Source organism: Elephantulus edwardii, unplaced genomic scaffold (genome assembly GCF_000299155.1).
Source record: "Elephantulus edwardii isolate Elephantulus edwardi_28Jun2011 unplaced genomic scaffold, EleEdw1.0 scaffold00133, whole genome shotgun sequence".
Classification (NCBI taxonomy): Eukaryota; Metazoa; Chordata; class Mammalia; order Macroscelidea; family Macroscelididae; genus Elephantulus; species Elephantulus edwardii.
The window spans coordinates 9,274,831-9,296,413 of NW_006399883.1; the positions used below are offsets into that span (position 1 = coordinate 9,274,831).

Genomic DNA, 21,583 nt, shown 5'->3' on the forward strand with positions numbered 1-21,583 from the left:
TGGGAGAGACTGAAAAACATTATGCTGAGTGAATTAACTCAGTCTCTTAAGGACAAATACTGTATAAGATCATTATTGTAAAAATAGAAGAACAACTAGTAAAATGTATATAGGGGTACAAGAGGGGTGAGAATGGGCAGATAATCACGGTGTCGCACAATTGTAGGATAGAGGGAAATGGTAAAGGAAATGGGAAGATCTGGTGGGGACCTGAAAAGATGGAGTAATGGTGGGCATAGTTCAAAGGTGATTAATTTCTTAAAATGCAATGCATGGGAATGAAACACAATGTGAGTGACGAAAAGTATGAAATATAATGTATACAAATTGTATACGCAAATCAATATGAATTTTTAAAATATACTGTTGTTAAGTGCTGTCGAGTCGCAGGAAACTCATAGCGACCCTATGAAGGAGAGTCCTCACGATATTTACATTTGTGTATGATTTTATAGCTTAATAAGAACCTTCTCATGAATTTTTCTTCTTTTATTTTTTTATGGTCTATGAATTTAGTTCCTATCCTCATTTTATAGTAGCAGAAAGCAGCAGGGTAGCAGATGCTGTTGGTGTGCCTAGATATTTTTTACAGGTTCACTGTACCATGCCCACTCATGTGGCATCAGGGTTGGAGGCAGACACCATAATCTTTGTTATGCAGATGATACAATCTTACTTGCTGAAAGTGAGGACTTGAAGTATTTGCTGCAGAAGGTAAAACGTTGCAACGCTCAATACAGATTGCATCTGAATATCAAGAAAACAAAAATCCTCATTACTGGACCAATAGGCAACATCATGATGGACAGAGACAGTTAACGACTTCATCTTGCTTGGATCCACAATCAATACACTTGAGACCAGCAATTAGGAGATCAGGAGACAAATTATACTGGGAAAGTCTGTAGTCAGGGACCTCTCCCAATGATTGAGGTGCAATGATGTCAGTTTGAGGGCTGATTCATAGTCTTTTCAGTCAGTTACTATGTATCTGAGAGCTGGACAATGACTAAAGATGACAGAAGAAGAATTGGTGCCTTTAAATTATGCTATTAGAGAAGAGTGCTGAATATTCCATGGACTTCCAAAAGAATAAACTGTCTTGGAAAATGCACAGCCAGAGTGCTCCCTGGAGGCAAACATGATAAAGGCTTCATCTCACACACTTTGGGCATATTGCTGGGAGAGGTTATTCCTTGGAGAAGGACACCAGGCTTGGGAATATGGAGGGACAGTGAAAGAGAGGAAGACCTTGGCCAAGTCATTGACACGGTGACTGCAGGAATGGACTTAAATATGTCAGGAAGTGTGACAATGGCCCAGGATAGGACAGGGTTCAGATCTGTTGTTCATAGGATCACTATGCGTCATACTCGACTTGATAGCACCTAACAACAACTGCCTTGCCTGAGATGTCTGGGAGGATTGTGGTTAAGAACTGCATGATGAATGAGGGGCGGGAGGATGGGAAGACTTGTGTGTATCAGGGGATAACAACCTAACAATCAAGCTCCACCTCCCTTGCCTTTGAGTGGCCATATACAAGTGCCAGAATCCTTTTTGGGTTCAGGCTGAGCCTAGACCTCATGAAGCTACATCTAGGCTTGATCTCTCACTGCTCTGTTCTGCCTTCTTCTCACAGCTTTCTTCTGGGAGTACTCCCTCAATGAAGCACCTGCACAAGGGTCCTGTGTCTATGGAACCTACAAAAGCAAATTTCCACAACATCCCCAAATCACTCACTAGCCTGTCTCCAACTTCTCCTGCCCTTTCATGCTCTGTGTCACATACAACTGGAATGGCCCTTTCCACTAAGTGTATGCACATGTACATTGGCATATTTATTTATACTTTCATGTGTATAGTAATACACAGTTGCATCAATGCAGACACATGTATATGTATTTATGTATGCATGTGTATACATACATGAACATGAGTATATATATGTACATATAAAGACATGTGTGCAGAGGTGTACAAGTGGGTTTGTATATATACCCATGTGTGTTGGTGTATATCTGTGCAGCACACATATATGGACATGTGTGCATGTGCATGTATATTTGTGTGTGTCTGGAAGCTGTAATCGACTCAATGGCACCTAACAACAAGGTACATTATAATTGTGAGAAGCATGTAAGCATGTTGAGTGAATTTACCATTTTAGGTAAGATCAGATTTTGGAGGAGCTCTCTGAACATGGTGGGGGAAAATATCTAACACCCTATAAAATGGTTCAAAATATCAATAGTGCAAAAATTATAGTGATTCTTTTAAAAATGTGACCATTTAAGATTTCCCTTAGGGAACTTGTAGAAGAGTGAATTCTAGATCTCCTCTATACCAATGTCTTGATCCCCCTGCAGGAATGTCGTTGGCAAAGTCCATCACCTTTTTCACCATCCTCTTCCCTCTATCCAGGAGGTAGTCGTCAGAAGAGAGCAAAGAAACACTGCATGGTTCAAAATTGGGAAGGGCATACACCAGGGATGTGTCCTATCCCCATACATTTTCAATCCATATGCAGAAAAGGTTATCAGGGAGGCTGGGCTGTATGAGGAGATATGTGGCCTCAGGACTGGAGGAAGATTCATCAACAATCTGAGTTATGCAGATGACACAACCCTGCTTGCTGAAACTGAGGAGGACCCGAAGCGCTTCCTGCAGAGGGTCAAGGACTGCAGCCTTCAATATGGATTGAGGCTCAATGTCAAGAAGACAAAGATTCTCACCACTGGGCCAACTGGCAGCATCAGGATGGATGGTGAAGAGACTGAGATTGAGATTGTTCACAGCTTTAGTTTGCTTGGCTCCACAGTCAACACTCTTGGCACCAGTAGCCAGGAAATTAAAAGACATATTGTGATGGGAAAGTCTGCTGTTAGAGACCTCTCCAAAGTATTGAAGAGCAATGATGTCACTCTGGAGACTAAGGTGTGCCTGATACAGTCCATGGTCTTTGCAATCACTTGCAATGCATCAGAGAGCTGGACAATGTCTAGGGAAGATAGAAGGAGAATTGATGCCTTTGAGCTGTGGTGTTGGAGAAGAGTATTGAATATACCATGGACTGCTAAGAAAATGAACAGGCTCATCTCATCCAGGGAAAAACCAGCCTGCTCCTTGGAGGCAAGGATTTTGAAGCTTTGTCTGACATAATTTGGACATGTTGCAAGGATAAACTCATCCTTGGAGAGAGACATTCAGCTTGGGAGAGTGGGAGGACAGTGTAGGAGTCTATGAGGTGGACTGATTCAGTGACTGGGGTAGTCGGGGTAGGTATGTCGGTGACAGTGACACTGGCACAGGATAGAGCAGGGTTTAGGGTCGTTATGAGTTGCAGGTGACTCGACAGCACATAACAACAAGCAACCTCCCTCCATCCAGCTGCACTCTAGGAATGAAAGCCCTAAGAACTAATAGAGGGCAAGGGCTTCCTTCTTACTCTGTGTCTTAGTGGTGAAAACTTACCTGTTAGGAGGGTTCTCATTCTACCTTGGACCTGGAAGCCTGGCAGTTAGCAATTCAGACTCCATATCACCTGTGAGACTCACTTTTATGACCTCACGTAGCATGATGTAGCTAAGCATTCCAGTTGGACCCAAAGCCAATTTAGAACTGTTATTTTACCTTCAGCCGGAGGCTTTGAGATGTGCTGGGTAAATTCTGGATTTATGCTTCTGGATCTGTGAGACCTGCCCTGGAAGCCAGTGCCATGTCCATGGGCAGCTGCTGTGGATTTACAGCCCGCTTCAAGGGACATGGGCTGTACTTAGAGTCCTTTGGAGCCACTGGGCCACAGTAATCCCATGAGTCTCTTTACTTGACTCCCTAAAGCATTTATTCTCCAATCTACATATTCCCAACTGTGGCTAACTCTGAGAAGAATGGGAATTCCAAAATAATTGATAGTGCTTAAGTGAAACCTATACTTGGACCAGGAAGCAGTCGTCAAAACAGAGCAAGGAAACACTGCACATTGGGAAGGGTGTATGCTAGGGATGTGTCCTATCTCTATACCTTTTCAATCTATACGCAGAACAGATTATCTGGGATGCTAGGCTATATGAGGAGAAATGTGGCTTCAGGATTAAAGGAAGACTCATCAACAATCTGCGTTCTGCAGATGACACAACTCTGCTTGCTGAAACTGAGGAGGAACTGAGGTGCTTGCTGCAGAAGGTCAAGGATTGCAGCCTTCAATATGGATTGAAGTTCAATATCAAGAAAACAAAAATTCCCACCACAGGGCCAATTGGCAGTATAATGATAGACAATGAAGAGACAGAGATTGTTAACAGCTTCAGTTTGCTTACTCCACAATCAACACTCTTTGTACCAGCAGCCAGGGAGTCAAAAGACTAATTGCATTGGGAAAGTATGCTGTCAGAAAACTCTCCAAGGTACTGAAAAACAACGATGTCAAACTGTAGACTAAGGTGTGCCTGATCCAGGTTAGGGTCTTTGTAATTACTTGCTATGCATCAGAAAGCTGAAAAGTGACCAGGAATGATAAAATAATTGATGCCTTTGAGTTTTGTGGTTCTGGAGAAGAGAAGAGTATTGAATGTACCATGAACGGCTAGGAGAACAAACAGGTTCATCTTAGTAAGGGTGAAACCAGGCTGCTCTTTGCAGGCAAGGATTCTGAAGCTTCATCTGACATACTTTGGACATGTTTCAAAGAGGAACCTTGGACAGGGACATCATTCTTGGGAGGGTGGTGGGACAGTGCAAGAGAGGAAGATCCTCAATGAAATGGATTGGTTCAGTGACTGGGGTAATGGAGGTAGGTGTATCAAAGACAAGATTGGCGTAGGATAGAGTAGGGCATAGGGCAGTTGTACATAGGGTCGCTATGAGTTGTAAGTGACCCAACGGCATACAACAACAACAACAACAACAGTATATTTCATCATTTCAATATTTTCTACTTAGCACTCGTTTACTAGTTGTTGTTTTTTTTAAATCAATGTTGTTGAGGAATAAACAAAATAAAAATCAATCAGAGAGTTTTGGCAAACATCATCACCCTTGAAATCATCACTTCAGTGAAGACAGAGAACATTTCTATTATTCCAGAAAGTTCCTTCATGCTACTCTCACCAGTTCCCCAAGGCCAACTCAACCTGGGAAATCATTGTTGTAATTTATATCACTATAGATTTATGTTACTGGTTCTAGAAAAGAAAAGAAACCAAACACAATATATATACTCCCATTCCTGGTTTTAACTGATTTTGGTTAAACATTCTTCTAAGTAGTATAGCACTGGTCTTTCAATTTGCTTTTCAGAAGTAAGTGTGGTTGCTGTGATGCTAATCATTGTGACACTGATGTGTCAAATGGTTACCGATGGTGGACAGTGTTTGGTAGAGCTCCTAGATTAAAATAGGCTTGGAAGCAGGAGTAGCATCCACTTCTAAAATAGTTTGCCTTTGGAAGCTCTATGGACTTTGAGAAGCAATGAAAGTTATACAAGTGTTCAGGTCTTTCATTCATAGGGTTGCTATGAGTAGTCTACAACTTGACGACACTTAACAACAACATATCAATTGATACCAATTTTTTATGTCAATTGTTTCTTGTTATTGCTGAGAACACAACATATGAATATACTATTTAAACAACAAAACCTCATTCAGACATTGTTGGATATTTGAATTTCTTGTTTTTCACTATTATGAGTGAGGCTGTTATTAACATATAAATACAAACCTTTTTATGAATTTGTGTTTTCATTTCTATTGAGTAAATATAGGGGAGAGGAACTTCTGTATCATACAGTTAATTAAATGCTAAATTTTTTAATGGCCAAAATGTTTTCAGTGACATGCCAAGTTGGTGCCGCACAAGGTAGTAATGTAGGTTGCAGTAGTCTATCAATAGGGAACTGTCAGATTTAGACGAGAACTTGCAACAGGGATTGCTGAAGTCCGATGGCTCTTGGCTGCAAGGCTATACAAGTGTCAGTAATTTGACAGCAAAAGGCTTACTTCATGGTTTAAAATCAGGAAGGTGTGTGTCAGGGTTAGACCCTTTCACTGCTGTGCCACAGGGCTCCTTCCATAAAGATTTCAGCCTTGGAAACAGTTCTGTTTTGTTCTACAGGGTCCCTAGAGTGGTGCTCTATTCCATGGTAGCGGTTTCCCTTTAATTACATTATCCTGAAAAACTTTATTGCTTTAGAGACACAAACACTACTTAACTGTAATTTGTAGCTAAAACAACAGAAAGTTTAACAAAATCACTGAGTATAAAAACACCCCTAATGGTTATGGAGGAGTGCTCTGATGGCCTAATTCATAGGGAGTTGTGCTGCTAACCCAAAGGATGCCAAAGCTGTGTCTTTCATACTATGCACCTGTGGCTAGGAGAGGCTATTCTGTGAAAAAGGACAGCATAGTTGGAAAGATGGGGAGTCAGTGAAATCAAGAAGACACCCAGTGAGATGGATTGACATGGTGAGTGCAGTATGCACTGAAGTGTATCAGAGATGGCCAGGATAGCACACAGCCTGATAGGATTTAGAACTGTTGTTCATGGGGTCATTATGAGTAGTACTTGACTATGGCACCTAACAACAACACAAACTCAGATAGAGAAAGATGTGCCAGTCTACTGCAAAGGTTAACCACCTAGGAAACTCTCTGCAAAGTCTCTATGAATTGAAGGGATGGCAGTAAGTTTGGTTGTTTTAACCTTGCAGGTTTATTTTGCCAGGAAAAAAAAAGTTTTTGTTATGACCAACGACGAGGATATTTTTTTAAAATAAATGATTAATTTCTCTGGAATATTGCTCAAGAATTTCATAGCTCTTCTGAGGTCGCCCTTTCTGACGGTGTCACTGGTGTGGGTCCCCCAACCCTCTTACCGAGTGTTAGTGGTGGCATAGAAATAGAAAAATCAACATCACAGTCCTTCAAAGTCACAGCCATCAAGTCAGAACCGACCCATAACAAACCACTGGACTTCCGAGGGTGAAAATCGGGAGAAGACTATCTCTTACCGGCGGGCGGAGCCTCTGGTGGACATGGTCTTTGGGTTGGCAGCACAACTCGGTACCTGCAAGGCCATCAGAGTACCCATGTCAATCTAAATTGTATACCTGAGAAAATGTTGAATTGGCAAATGTGTTACATACATTTATATAAGAAAAAGAAGTAACTTTGGTGAAAACTCGTTTCAGTCCCAGTGCCGTTGCATTCTAGAACCTGAGCCATCTAGATCCCACCACTGCTTGCTTCTCTGCAGGCTTTCGCCTTCCCGGGTCGCAGAGACAACCCTCCCGCCTCCTTTTCGTCGGAGGTCAGCATGGCGCAAGACCCCTCCCCTTTAAGCCCTGCGCTCCCCGGAAGTGGTAATGCTCCGGCGCCGAACCGGAAGTGGACGCGGCCGGCAGAGGGGCGGCAGCGGCGGCGCGACCGGCGAGGAGCTCCCTCGCGGGCCCGGCGAGCGTCGCTGTCGTGGCCAGCGGCGCCGCTCAGGCTCGGGCTGGGCCTGGCGCGGCCTCGGGGCTGCCCATGGGGCTCGGGGGACCGGACCGGTGACGCCGGACGCCCATGGACGCTCCTGAGGAGCCGCAGCCTCCGGTGATCTACACCATGGAGAACAAGCCTATCGTCACCTGTGAGTGCTTATCCTGCACGGGGGCAGGTGACGGCCGTTGCGCCGAGAGCTCAGGTTCCTCTCGCTGTACCCCTTGCACCCCAGCAGCTCTGTGAGCGCGGTGCACCCGAATCGCTTCCTGGAGGTGTGGCCCAGGGCGGCGGCATTGGCAGTGGCAGTGACAGTGACCTCCGACCCCTTCGCGGCAACCTCCTGCTCTTCCTCCGAGGTGTCTTCCGACCCTCCTGGAGGGTCAGTGGGACGTTTCGGTGCGATTTGACAGCGAGCAGGCAGCACCTGCGCTGACCTCGCGTGACATCTCACCCCGCCTCGAGCCACTTTTCACAAGGTCCACGCGGTGTTTCGTTGCTGTTTGTTATCTAGCGGGTAGAACTAGCTCAGACCCCGCTGGGGACACGGACACACTGCCAACACCGAGGGCGAGTCGTGGGGGCCGACCACATTCCGAACGACCGAAGGGGTGGTTTCTTTCAGGCGCTCCATTCTCCCTGGGAAGGTCTCAGTGGCCTTCAGGGTTTCAAGCGTTGAGGAAATTTGGATGCATTTATTACACTGCAAGTTCCAGACTTGCATGACTTGAGCGTAGTGTTAAAATAGAGCCATCCGATGCAATGCATTTGGGTACACTGGGCTTTGACGAGAGTGACACCTCGTACTGACTGAGGCTGACCGCCAACCAGGACGCAGTATCTCAGATCTTCACCAGAGTATTCTAAGTCTGTGAGACAATTTCACAGCTGAGAAAACCCCACATTCACAGGTGAGAAAGGGAGGCTCAGGTTAGGTGAGCTGCTCCACCACAGACAGTTTGACTTGCAAATCCACGTTCTTGACTACACTAGACAGCCACTGCTGACTCTGTTTTGCCTGTCAATTTTTCTTTTGGTCACTTTTAATACATACTCAAAGGAACTTTTTCCTTTTTTATTATCGTGCCTTTAGAGTTCAGTACTTCTTAAAACCCTGGTCTTAAGGGATATATTGAGATGTTGACATTTTGATAACTTGCAGAGAGGTATTTCAAGGTAAGGAGTTAGGACTTTGGGCTGTGCTCTGTATCTTTATAAATTTATGTAGTTTGGTTTTTTCAAACTACCCCCCCCCAAAAAAAAAAAAAAGGCTTCTCTGCACCCTCTAGCAAAACCTGGGCAATAGGCCTGTAGGAACATTCTCTTTCCGGGTCATTCTGTTTTTCTTATGGCTGTGCACCTTGTGCCCCTCCTCTATTAGACCTCTTAGCTTGCTTACATCTTAATAGCAATATGTTTGAATAGGCATTGTAGAGTACCCTTCTGAAGAGGAAGTTCCTATAATTGTATTGAATTCAGTTTTGACGATTTAGTAGAATTTGTTATCCCACTGCTAGAACAGTAGACAGTATCAGTTGACTAATGATTTCATTTTACTTGGATCCACAATCAACATAGTAATCAAGAAATGAAAAGATGTGTCACACTGGGAAAATCTGTTGTCAAGGACCTCTCCACATAGCTAAAGAGCAAGGATATTCTTTTAAAGACAAAGGTGTGTGTGCTTATTCCAAGCCATGGTATTTTCATTTGCTTCCTATGCATCTGAAAGTTGGACAGTGAATAAGCATGACAGAAGAGTCGATGCCTTTGAACTGTGGAGTTGAAGAGAAGTACTGAGTATCCCATCGACCGCCAAATGAACAAATAAGTCTGTCTTGAAAGAAGTGCAACTAGGGAGTTTATTTGTGGCAGAAATAGTGAAACTTCATCTCTTATACTTTGTTCCTGTTGTCAGAAGAGACCAGCCATTGAAAAAATATATGCTGGGAAAGGTAGAGGGTCAGAGTAAGAGAGGAAGACCCTCAAGATGGCTTGACACAGTGACTGTAAGAATGGATTCAAGCATGTCAGAGACTGTGAAGATAGGCCAGGTTCAGCTCTGTTCCCTAGAGGGTAGCTGGGAGTCATATTTGACTGACTGGCACCAAACAACAACAGAAAGGTTTGTGCTATTTAAGTGTATGTCAGCCAAGATTCTAGAATGTGTGCGTGTGTATAAGCAGATTCCTTTGGCTTTCCCTCCTTTGATCATTTGTATATAGTATACTTCTGTCTTCTCTTTGTACCTCTGAAGGAGCAGAGTCTTGGATAAGACCGCCAGTTGGCAAATATCCTGAGTTCTCTTTTTCAACAGATTTCATTAGAATTCCATATAACAGTGAGGTCTCCCTTCCAGCCCACCCTACCCCCGTCTTGAAAGCTTAATGAGCAAATTTTCTGATGCTATTGCAATCTTAGAAGGCTCAACTTTTCACTCTCTAGTGTCTCAGAAGAGAAAAGTGACTTCAGTAAATGTTAGAGAAAGTTAACTTGAAATATAGGAAGATCTCTTTAAAAGTAATGATCTTCTTGAACTTTTAGAAGAGCTAACCTCATAGTTCACAGTTGAAATAACATATTGGTTTATTTGGACCTAAAGCTTTGGTAAGTGCTGTTTTGGTCTCATATCATACCATCTTTTATCTTTGTTCCCCTCTTTAAGCATACATTCTTTCAAGTGAGAAGCTAGTGTAATTCATCTAGAAAGAAGTAGGGAGAAACTGCTGAAAAAATCTGCTCAGAAACGAATGTATTCTTTAAAAACCTTTGTTATTATGCACATGGTTCTCATCTGAGTCTGTAACATTTTCAAGTGTATTTAAGCTTTCTTTGAAATATTGCCTCACATCTTCCTGGGTACTTAATTTACATACTACACTCCTCTAGGGAGCTCTGATATCTTAGTGGTAATGCTCTGCACTACAATACTAAAGGCACATAGATCAAATCCACCATTTGCTCCACAGGAGAAGGATGGTCAGTTCCTCATATGTGACTTACTGCTTCTTGTAAAACCTAATGGAGGGTCAGCTCCAACTCAATTGTGCACAACAACAGCACTCTTCTACTGTCCGTTTCTTGTTCATTTAAAATGGAAGTAGACTTTATACTTGTTTTCAAATATCTCACATTTTGCTTTAGTGAAAAGGAAGTCACCTTACCTGCTTAGACCTTTCTGAGAAGTACAGATATATCCCCATACCTTACAGTAGGGCTGGTTGTCTTCCAAGAGTTTTAAGTCAGGTCTGACATAGGTTGAATACCTAATTTTTTTTAGTTTTCATTGTTGCTTTTTATTACCAGATTTGTAAATCAAAACATTGCATATCTGTGGGTGAACACCTGTGCAGGAGATCACTAAATTAGGTGCTGTAATTATTTATAGTAGATGGTACTAATAAGAACATAAACAAAAACCTAGAATTAAGAGTGTTGTCATATCTAGAGAAAGGAGCCCTTGGTTGGTGTAATCAGTTAAGTCATGACTGCTTATAGAAAGGTTGGAGGTTAGAGTCTATTCAGTGGTATCCTGGAAGAAAGACTTGGTGATTTACTTCCTAGAAATCCACCGTTGGAAACCCTGTAGCACAGTTGTATTCTAACACACATCGGGTTAGAGTTAACTCATCAACAACTGGTACTGGAAATTTTGGTAAATTGGGGAACTGTTTATTTATAGATAAAAGAAGACTGAAATATCCCCAAAGTAAATCTGTTAGATTATCAGTTAAACATTACTAAGGTGTTTTTATAGTACTCTGGAGCAACTTAAAGCTTTTAATGAATTTTTTCCCCATAATGAGAAGTTTCCTAATATCATGCCCAGATGTCTTCAGGGCGGATAGGCTTATTAGCCCAGAATGGGGCTACTTAAGACTGTTTAAAAATTTGTAAACACAGAAGAGTGATTCTGAAAAGCAGAGAGACTCTGTTTAGCTAGTAGTTCTCTTATTGCCGTGAGGTTGGGTGATGAATGACCCCATCATAGCAGTTTGAATACCAATAATATAATTTATCAATCTTGAAAAATGCCCAGGGAAACTGAAACAATTCCAACAGATCCATTTGATCTAAATTTAAAATTTAGTTTAGAACTGATCACAGGGTCAGTTCTCAATCTTGGAACAAAGACTTGGTATCTGATCCAAGGATATGTTAGGAAAGAAGGGTTCCTCTTTCAGCTATCTTACTCAACAGACACAGTTAATGCCATTTCATTTCTCTATTTTTTTTTTCTTTGCTGACTTTGACACCATACCCAAAATAGTTCATGCTGTGAACATAGAATTGTATTATTATTGTTAGTGTCTATTAAGTACACCCTGCCTCATGGTGACACCATGCACAACACATCAGAACAGAGTGATGACCGGCCTGCTCTCTCCTCATGATTCATTGTGATCAACTGGCTAATTTTCTCAAGTAGATCATCAGACTTCCCTTACTAGATCTGTCCTAGTCTGGAAGCTCCTTAAAAATTTGTTCAGCATCAGAGTTTCCCCTGATAGACTGTGTGATTACTGCTTTGAAGGTACACTGTCTTCTACATGGAAACTGAGAATGCCCTTGTGGATATTAGAGTATCTGAAAATAACCAGTACTCATGATCCATACTATTTATTTTTACCAGATGCATTTTATATTGTCTGTATTGTTTTGTTTCTTCATTTCTAGGACTAAATCTGTTATAAACTTTGAAAGAAAAAAGCTAAACAAAATTAGCAGTTCTATAATGCCATGTACTTGGTTAGATTTGTTTTTGTTGTTCTTTTTCTTTTATGTTAACAGTTTTAATTATTATATCTACACATTGCACTTTTTCACCAAAATTGAAAATATGGTACTTGTGAGTTAATAGCTTTATCAGCTTCATTCTATTTTCTTTCAGTTGATACATTGATATGGAGACCTTGGTGCATGTTGAATTCTTGCACTAATACTGAATGAATGATTAGTAAATGGGAATTTTCTCCTTAGGAAACCTCAGTTGTTTCATACAGTATATTTGGAGGGCAAAGATGAAAGACGTTATGAACTGTCTGTAACTCGCTTTACATGTCATTTCTTTGTATGCATATTGTTGTTGTTAAGTGCCGTCGAGTCGCAGACGACTCATAGTGACCCTATGAAGGAGAGTCCTCTACGCTTGGGTGCCTTTCTTCCTCTCTCCAGGTTCATAGGGTTTCCGGAGGCAAGCTATTATGGAAGTGGATGCCACTCCTCCTTCCACGCTTGTTTTAATCAGGGAGCTCTACCTCACTCTCTGTCCGCATTGGGTAACCAACCATTAACACATTTGACACATCTTGTCACAGTGTTCAGCCTCACATTATTATGACAGATATGTGACTGTGTTATATAATCTTTCTGGATCTCAGTTTTCACATCTGTGAAACAGCAAGAGCCCTGTAATCACAAAGGCTAGATATAGAGGTTAAAAGAATAAATACATATACAGCACTGAGAATAATGTTTGAAACTGTTGAAAACTATTGATTATTCAGTGCTCAAGAAAAACTGCTAATGAACATTCATAAACTTGTGCCTTTAACATCTCATTACTCTTTCAGCTTTTTTGGCTAAAAAGATCTAATACAGGTAGTTAGGACAAACTGCACTGAAAACAGCCTGTGCTTTTTTTCTTTTTGTGCATCTTATTAGTGTATGTATGGTATATAATATGAAAATATATCCATATGATTATATGTATTATCTGTAGTGCTCAAAACCAGATTGGATTTATAAAGATTTGATAATAAAAGGCAATATAGGGGAAGCTCTGGTGGCCTAGTGGCAAGGAGCTGCAACTACAATCCCAGAGGTGAACAGTTTGAATCCACCAGATGCTCTGCTGGGGAAGGAGGGACAATCTCCTCCTGTACCAGTCAGATCTGATTTGACGGTACATGCACACAAAAATAATAATAATAAAAAAAGGCAATATAAATAAATGAAAAGGAAAAAAAGGTATTCAACTTATGTCAGAACTGACAATATGTCAGGAACTACATGTATTAATTAAAGAATACCTGTTGGTTTTGAATCACTTCTGACTCATATAGATCAGTTTTGTAGGACAGAGTAGAATTCCCCATAGTGTATAATAAATATCATTACTGATGTCAGATGAATCTTGGCTGAAAGCAGAGAATATCACAAAGATGCTTGTTTGTGTTTTCTTGACTATGCAAAGGCGTTTAACTCTGGATCATAATTCATTATGGTTGTCATTAAAAGAATGGGAATTAGCAAACACTTGATTTTGCTGTATTGAATGTAGAACCTGTACAGAGACCAAGATTCAGTTGTTGGAACATTTTTTTCAGAGAGTCTGGGTGACATGAGGGTGGCCAGGTCTGACCTCCCCTAACACCACAAGGGGGAACTCTCCTTGTTAGCAACACCCCAGCACAGAATTCACTAGATCAGACATTCCTGCACACTTCCTGTACCTATTTCTATGAATCCTATCACCAGCTGTCCCTCCCTAGGTTCTCACTGCTCTATTCATGGATTTGTAATCTGTTGCAGTGGTCATGCAGAACTCACAGAACCATACTGAACAATTATGGTGTTTATTAGGGAAGTTAACAGGTTATAATTCATGTTGGCAACAAGATACAATTCCTCAGTCAAGATAGCTTTCCAAGCTTGTTTATAGACCCTTTGACCTTTGGCCTAACAGCTTAGATATGCCTTACAAAGCTCTCTTGTTATATACCACCAACTTAGAACGAACTCATAGCTGACCCTCCAGTGGGTTTTCAGGAACTGTTAAAATCATAAGGGAGGAGATTGCCCATGTTTTCCCCATGGAGCAGCTGGTGCTTTTGTGTTGGCAGTGCAGCGCTTTACCACTTGGGCCCCAGAGCACCTTACAAAACTTAGTCCTGCCAGTTTTGGTGTTGCTCCCTCACTCTAACCCCCAATAAAATTTGCCTTCTCTCAAGCTTGGGTGAAGGCCGTTGGCTCTAGCTCCATGGGGGTTCAGTTCCAAATCACCTCTGCCTCATGTTGATTTCTGGTTCTTCACTGTCACTGCTGCTGCTCTTGTTTAAGTCTCGGTATAACTGAGGTGTAGTCATCTCTGGCCTTGAAGGACATTTATTGTGTCGCTCTGCTTCTTCATTGCTAGTAGTGAGATTCCCAATTACAGTTGCTGATTTTGCTCAATTTAAACCTGGCAGGATGGCAAAACTAGCCATACTTCTCATGGATTGATAATACATTTTATTTAAATAATCCTGTCCAACCATGTGGAAACTCAAAGCCATTTTGAACAATAAACCCATTGCACCACAGAACAGAACAAAGGGATACTATGTGGTTCAAAATCAGGAATGAGCAGAGCTATATCCTTTCATGATGTTTATTCAGGATTGGAAGATGGCTTATTAAAAACCTGCAGTCTACAGATGATGCAACCCTGCTTGCTGAAAATGAGGCTATTTACTGGTGAAACTCAAAGACAGCCTTCAGCATGAATTACACACATCAGAAATTCTCACAAATGGGCCCATAGCAACATCATGATAGAGTTCTTACAACCAGACCAATAACAAACATCAAGAAAACACTGAAATTGTCAAATATTTGATTTTACTTGGATCTGTAATTAATGTTCATGGGAGCAGCAGTCAAATCAAATCATGTATTGTATTGAGTTAATCTGCTGTGAAAGTCCTCTTTAAAGGGCAAAAGGCAGCTGTTGTTTTTAGAACTGAAATACCTTTGACCCATGCCCTAGTAATTTCAGTCATTTCAGATACATGCAAAAAGCTGGACAATGAAAGAGGAAGACTGAAGAATTGATGTCCTTGAATTAGTGGTGTTTGCAAAGAATATTGAATGTTCTCCAGTATTCTGCCAAAAGGATAAACACATTTCGCTTAAAATAAATACTGCCAGGGTTCCATAGAAACAAGGATAGCAAGACTTTGTCTCAGGTGCCCTGGACATGTTATCAGTTGGGACAAGTCCCTTGAGGTCTTAATGCTTGGAAAAATGGAGGATCAGTGAAGAGAGGGAAAAAAAAGCACTTTAACAAGATAGATTGACCTAGTTACTGTTAAAGTTGGGCAAAACATAACAACCATTTAGAGGAAAACACAGAACTGGGTAGTGTTTGATTATGTTGTACTTTGGGCTACTGTGAATGAGAACCAACTCATTGGTGCCCAACAACGGTAATCTTTATATCGTCTGACTGCCACAGCTTTCTCCTGTGAAACTTCTGGTAGGTATTAGTAAGTGTGTGTTGTGTACCATCAAGTTGGAACCAACATCTAGCTAACCCTCCAACTGATTTTCAGAGGCTGTAAATAACATGGGAGGAGAGTGCCTATCTTCCTTCTGCAGAGCAGCTGCTCTAACTATTAAGTGTTGTTGTTGTTATGTGCTGTTGAGTAGACTTCGACTCTTAGCAACCCTTTGCACAATAGATTTGTACCCTGTCTTATCCTGAGCCAGTCTCACTGTCGCTGAAACATCTACCCTCATTACCCCAGTTATTGTGTCAGTCCATCTCATCTGAGGCCTTCCTCTTCTGCTCTGTCCCTTGACCCTTCAAGAATGACATCCTTCTCTAAAAATGGATTCCTCCTAGCTACATGCCCAAAGTATGTGAGATGGAGTCTCAAATCCTTCCCTCCAGAGAGCAGCTTGCTTTTACCCTCTCTAGGACAGACCTGTTAGTTATCTTGGCAGTCCATGGTATGTTCAGTATTCTTCTCCATCACCACAACTGAAAACCATCAATTATTGTTCTGTCGTCCTTGGTCCTCATCCAGCCCTCTCATGCCTACCAAGCAATTGTGAAGACCTTGTTCTGGATCAGGCACACCTTACTCTCTAAGCTGATATCATTGTTCTTCAGCACTCTGGAGAGGGCCCTAACAGCAGATTTCCCTAATGCAATTCATCTTTTGATTTCCTGACTACTGGTGTTAAGAGTGTTGATTGTGGAACTGGGCAAGCTGAAATTGTTAACATTCTCAAACTCCTCCATTTATCAAAATGCTGCCATTTGACCCACTGGAGAGAATCTTTGTTTTCTTGATGTTGAGCTTCAATCTATATTGCAAACTACAGTTCTTGACTCTCTGCAGCAGATGCTTCAGTTCCTCCTCAGTGGCAGTAAATAAGGGTGTGTCGTCTGCATAGCATAGGTTGTTGATTAGTCTTCTTCCAGTCCTGATAATCCCTCCTCATAAAGTCCAGTCTGTTCTGCATACAGATTGCAAAGGTATGGAAAAAGGACACATCCCTGACACACTCCTTTCCTGGTTTTGAACTGTGCGGTGTTTTGTTGCTCTGTTCTGATGACTACCTCCTGGTGTAAGTGTAGGTGTCTCACATGAGCACAATCAGGTATTCTGGGATTCCTATTCTTTTCAAGGTTAGCCACAATTTGTTATGATCCACCCATCCTTAGGTTAAGTGGTCAGAGCCATGTAATTTAGTATTTATCTTTTAACAACTTAGTACCTGTTTGAAATGGACTAATACATATAAATGGAAAGAAAAATGTCTTTAAGTTATTAATAAGTACGTAATAATGAAATATGTGTATTTATTGGGTCCTTCATAGCTTTTTACATCTCAGAATTATATTGGAACACTGTCAACCTCTATTTTTTTCTTTTTTTGTGGTACTTTCCCCATGCCAATTTATTTTGTGCTGAACAAATAATTTAAGAAGCTGGACTATATGAGGAAGAATGTGGCATCAGAATTGAAGAGAGACTTGAAGAAGAGCAAAGACTACAGCCTTCAGTTTGGATTACATCTCAACATCCAGAAAACAAAATTCCTCACTACTGGGCCAATAAGCAACATAAAGATAGATGGAGAAAAGATTGAAGTTGTGAATCACTTCATTTTACTTAGCTTCACAGTCAACACTCATGGTAACTACAGTCAAGAAATGAAAAGACATGTTTCATCAGAGAAATCTGCCGTCCAGGACCTCTCTCCAAAGTGCTAAAGAGCAACAGTATCAATTTAAAGACTATAGAGTGTGCCTGATCCAGGACATGGTATTTTCAGTTGCTTTTGGTGTATCTGAAAGTTGGAAAATGAAGTAAGATGACAGAAGAATTGATACTTTTGAAGTGTGGTGTTGGTGGAGAGTATTGAATATCCCATGGACTTCCAAAAGAACAAGCAAATCTTTTTTAAATAAAAAAAATTACTGATATTTTTATCATGCATGCATACTGTATTTCATGCATGTACATTGTGTTCCATAGATTCCTTAATTTACATTATGTTTAATCAAATCTCTCTTGAAGGAAAGTGCAACCAGTCTTCCTTAGGGTCAAAAATAGTGAGACTGTCTCATTTATGTTGGCATATTTTCGGGAGGAACTAGTCCTGGGAAACAAAGGAGGCAAAGGTAGAGGATCATTGAAAGAGAGGAAGACCCTCAACAAAGTGGATTGACACAGTGACTACCACAATGGGCTTGAGCATGACAGAGACTGTGAAGATGGCAGAGAATAGGATAATGTTCAGATCCTTTGCTCAAAGGGTCGCTATGAATGGTAGTCAACTTGATGATACCTAAAAGCAGCAACACCTTTTTATCCCAGTTATCTCAAACCCTACACTGATGTTATCGAAGAGAATATGTTGTTATGTGCCATCAAGTCACTTACGACTCATAGCGACACTGTGTACAGTAGCTCTGAACCCTGCTCTGTCTTGAGCCAACTTTACTGTCTCTGACACATGTACTGCCATTACTCCAGTAACTGAGTCAGTCCACCTCATTGGAGGTTCTTCTCTTCTTGCACTGTCCTTCCACCCTCCCATGCTTAATATCTCTTTCCAAGAACTGGTCCATCCTGGCAGCATGTTCAGAGTATGTCAAACAGAGCTTCAGAATCCATAGATTCTGCCTCCATAGAGCAGTCTGGTTTCACTCTCTCCAGGACAAACCTGTTTGTTCTCATAGCAGTCCATGGTATATTCAATACTCTTCTCCAGCACCACAGCTCAAAGGCATCAATTCTCCTTTTATCATCCCTAGTCATTTGTCCAGCTTTCTGATACATAGGATGTAGTTGTGAAGACCGTGGCCTGGGTCAGGCGTGCGTCAGTCTCTAGACTGGCATTGTTGCTCTTCAATACTCTGGAGAGGTCCCTGACAGCTGACTTTCCCAATGCAATTTGTTTTTTAATTTCCTGGCTGCTGGTACCAAGAGTGTTGATTGTGGAGCCAAGTAATCTAAAGCTGTAAACAATCTCAGTTTCTTCACCGTCCATCATGATGTTGCTAATCTGCTTACTGGTGAGAATTTTGTTTTCTTGATGTTGAGCTTCAATCCATATTGAAGGCTACAGTGCTTGATCTTCTACAGCAAGTACTTAAGATCTTCCTCAGTTTCAGCAAGCAAGGTTGTGGCATCTGAGTAACACAGGTTGTTGAAGGGAATATGTTGTTGTTGTTGTTATGTGCCGTTGAGTTGTTTGCGACTCATAGCGACCCTATGCACAACAGCCCTAAACCCTGCTCTATCCTGCACCAACCACACTGTCTTTGACACACCCATCCTGATTACCCCAGTCACCGAATCAGTCCATCTCATAGAGGGTCTTCCCCTCCTGCGCTGTCCCTCCACCCTCCCAAGCATGATGTCCCTCTCCAAGGACCCGTCCCTCCTGGCAACATGTCCAAAGTATGTCAGACGAAGCCCCAGAATCCTTGCCTCCAAGGAGCAGCTTGGTTTAATCCTCTCCAAGATGAATTTGTTTTCCTGGCAGTCCATGGTACATTCAGTACTCTTCTCCAGCACCACAGCTCAAAGGCATTAACTCTCTTTCTGTCCTCCCTAGTCATTGTCCAACTCTCTGATGCATAACAAGCGATTGCAAAGACCATGGCCTGTATCAGGCGCACCTTAGTCTCCAGAGAGACACCTTTGCTCTTGAGTACTTTAGAGAGATCCCTAACAGCAGACTTTCCCATCGCGATACGCTTTTTGATTTCCTGACTGCTGGTGCCAAGAGTATTGACTGTGGAGCCGAGCAAACTGAAGCTGTGAACAATCTCAATCTCTTCGCCATCCATCCTGACGCTGCCAATTGGTCCAGTGGCGAGAATCTTTGTCTTCTTGACATTGAGCCTCAGTCCCTACTGAAGGCTGCAGTCCTTGACCCTTCGCAGCAAGTGCATGAGGTCCTCCTCAGTTTCAGCAAGCAGGGCTGTGTCATCTGCATAACGGAGATTGTTAATAGATCTTCCACCAATCCTGATGCTACAATTCTCCTCATAGAGTCCAGCCTCTCGGTTAATCTGCTCTGCATACATGTTGAAAAGGTGTGGAGACAGGATGCATCCCTGGTGTACACCCTTCCCAATTTTGAACCATGCAGTGTTACCCTTAAGATGCTTTAATAATGAAATTGAGACTACCTTAAGTGATGTCTGAAACGTGCTGAATATTGCTCTTTCCTATAAAAATTTAAAATACCCCAAGTACCTCTGAGTTTTCTGTAATATTCTGAGATGCGTTAGTGCATGGTTTGGGAACCAGTGTTTTCAATATAATAGCCCAGTTGAGGTAGATTTGAACTGATAACTGAGAAGTAGAAAATGTTCTTTTTTTATTTGAACTTGAGTTCACATATCTAATTTACAAAATGTGTTTCTGAAATGTTTCTAGTAAATTTTGGCTTATACAAATGAAATAATTAAGGGTCTGAGTTTTTTAAGATCTAATGAGTCTCTGGAGCAATCAAATATGGAAGACATCATAAAGAAACCAGTCTTTTCCTGGAAAGGAATTGTAACAATTTGTTTCCTCCAAAAACTTGAAAGTTGATAACATGGCCCAGGAAAGATGGACAAGTCTATTTCCTCCTCATTTTTTTTTTACACAGTGTAACATACCAATTCAACCCATACAATTTATGCAACCCTTCTCCCCCTACTTTCTGAGATATTCCTTCCTCATTAACATAAAATTACTGTCCCAGTGACTGTTGTAAATTTGATCCCATATGGACAGTTCTTTTTTTTATGACCAATCATATTGTTTATCTTTATTTATATTTCATTCCACAGAGACTTGCAACATTTTAATTATTCTGTTTTCTCCAAGACAGTTATTACAAATAAAACTCTTAACTTGTAAAAACTTGTAAATGGAGCTTATATTGTCCACCATATTTATTTTCAGTTAATAAACATTGACTTATTTCAACACTTTATCTTTATTGGCATTTACAAGTCAAGTGTGAAAGTGATTGGATGATTATAATGTGTGAAGCCACTATAAATCTAAATTCTTTACCCATCTAAGACTGGAAATGCTGAAGTCAACATGATTTCATTTTCTCTGCAGAAGAAATTCCAAGTTTTCTACTCCTTCAACAAGCTTTATTTTAATGAAAGTTTATCTAAACTTTGGATTTCCATTTGTTCATTGTTGCACTTTTCTCCCTGACAACCACCCCTCACGCACAATTAGCTTTTCTTTTTGAAAAGTAAAAGAAAAAACAATAATATCTAATCCTATATCCCTTTTAAACAGTTCTCTTCCCTCATCTGTTTCAATGCAGTATACATTATTTATCCCCTCTTTCTCACTCTCCCCCAACCCGATGTCACTCTTCTTTTCTAACAGTGGTATTATGTCGTATTTGTCTTTTTGTGACTGAGATATTTCACTCAGCATAACCATATTGACAGTTCTTAAAAGAGTATAAGGCTTAATACACTCTTTTTTACTACATAAACTAAACTTTGGTTTTAAGATGATGAAGTTGTTTATTTTTTAATGGATTTACAAATTACCAATTTGAGAACTTTTGCAACAGCAAAGTTTTTGTATGCCTTCACATGATTAAAGAGCTAATTGTTCTGGCCTACAAATAACTTGTCTATCTTGATTTGCTTCTGTTCAGGAGCATCTGATCTAAAGATTTACCTACCAGCAGTGGTTGAGAGACTGCATGACCCTAATATAGCCCATAACTCCTTTATTTCCTTATTGGCTCCCTCTAGTTTACTTACCTCACAACCCCTGTAGTTTTCTCTCCTTATGTTCTTTTCTTAATTTTCTTCTTTCCTTCTTTTTTTTTTTCTATAATTA

At 41.0% G+C, this 21,583-nt stretch overlaps 1 protein-coding gene across 1 annotated transcript in view; it reads left to right on the forward strand.

The window, feature by feature from the left end:
* The first annotated feature begins 7,565 nt into the window (after positions 1 to 7,565).
* TRAPPC10 (trafficking protein particle complex 10) overlaps positions 7,566 to 21,583 on the forward strand; it is a 130,319-nt gene continuing 116,301 nt past the window's right edge. Inside the window, exon 1 of the mRNA XM_006893947.1 lies at positions 7,566 to 7,632. Within this exon, the coding sequence (XP_006894009.1) occupies positions 7,566 to 7,632 (67 nt within the window). The remainder of the gene's footprint in view (positions 7,633 to 21,583) is intronic.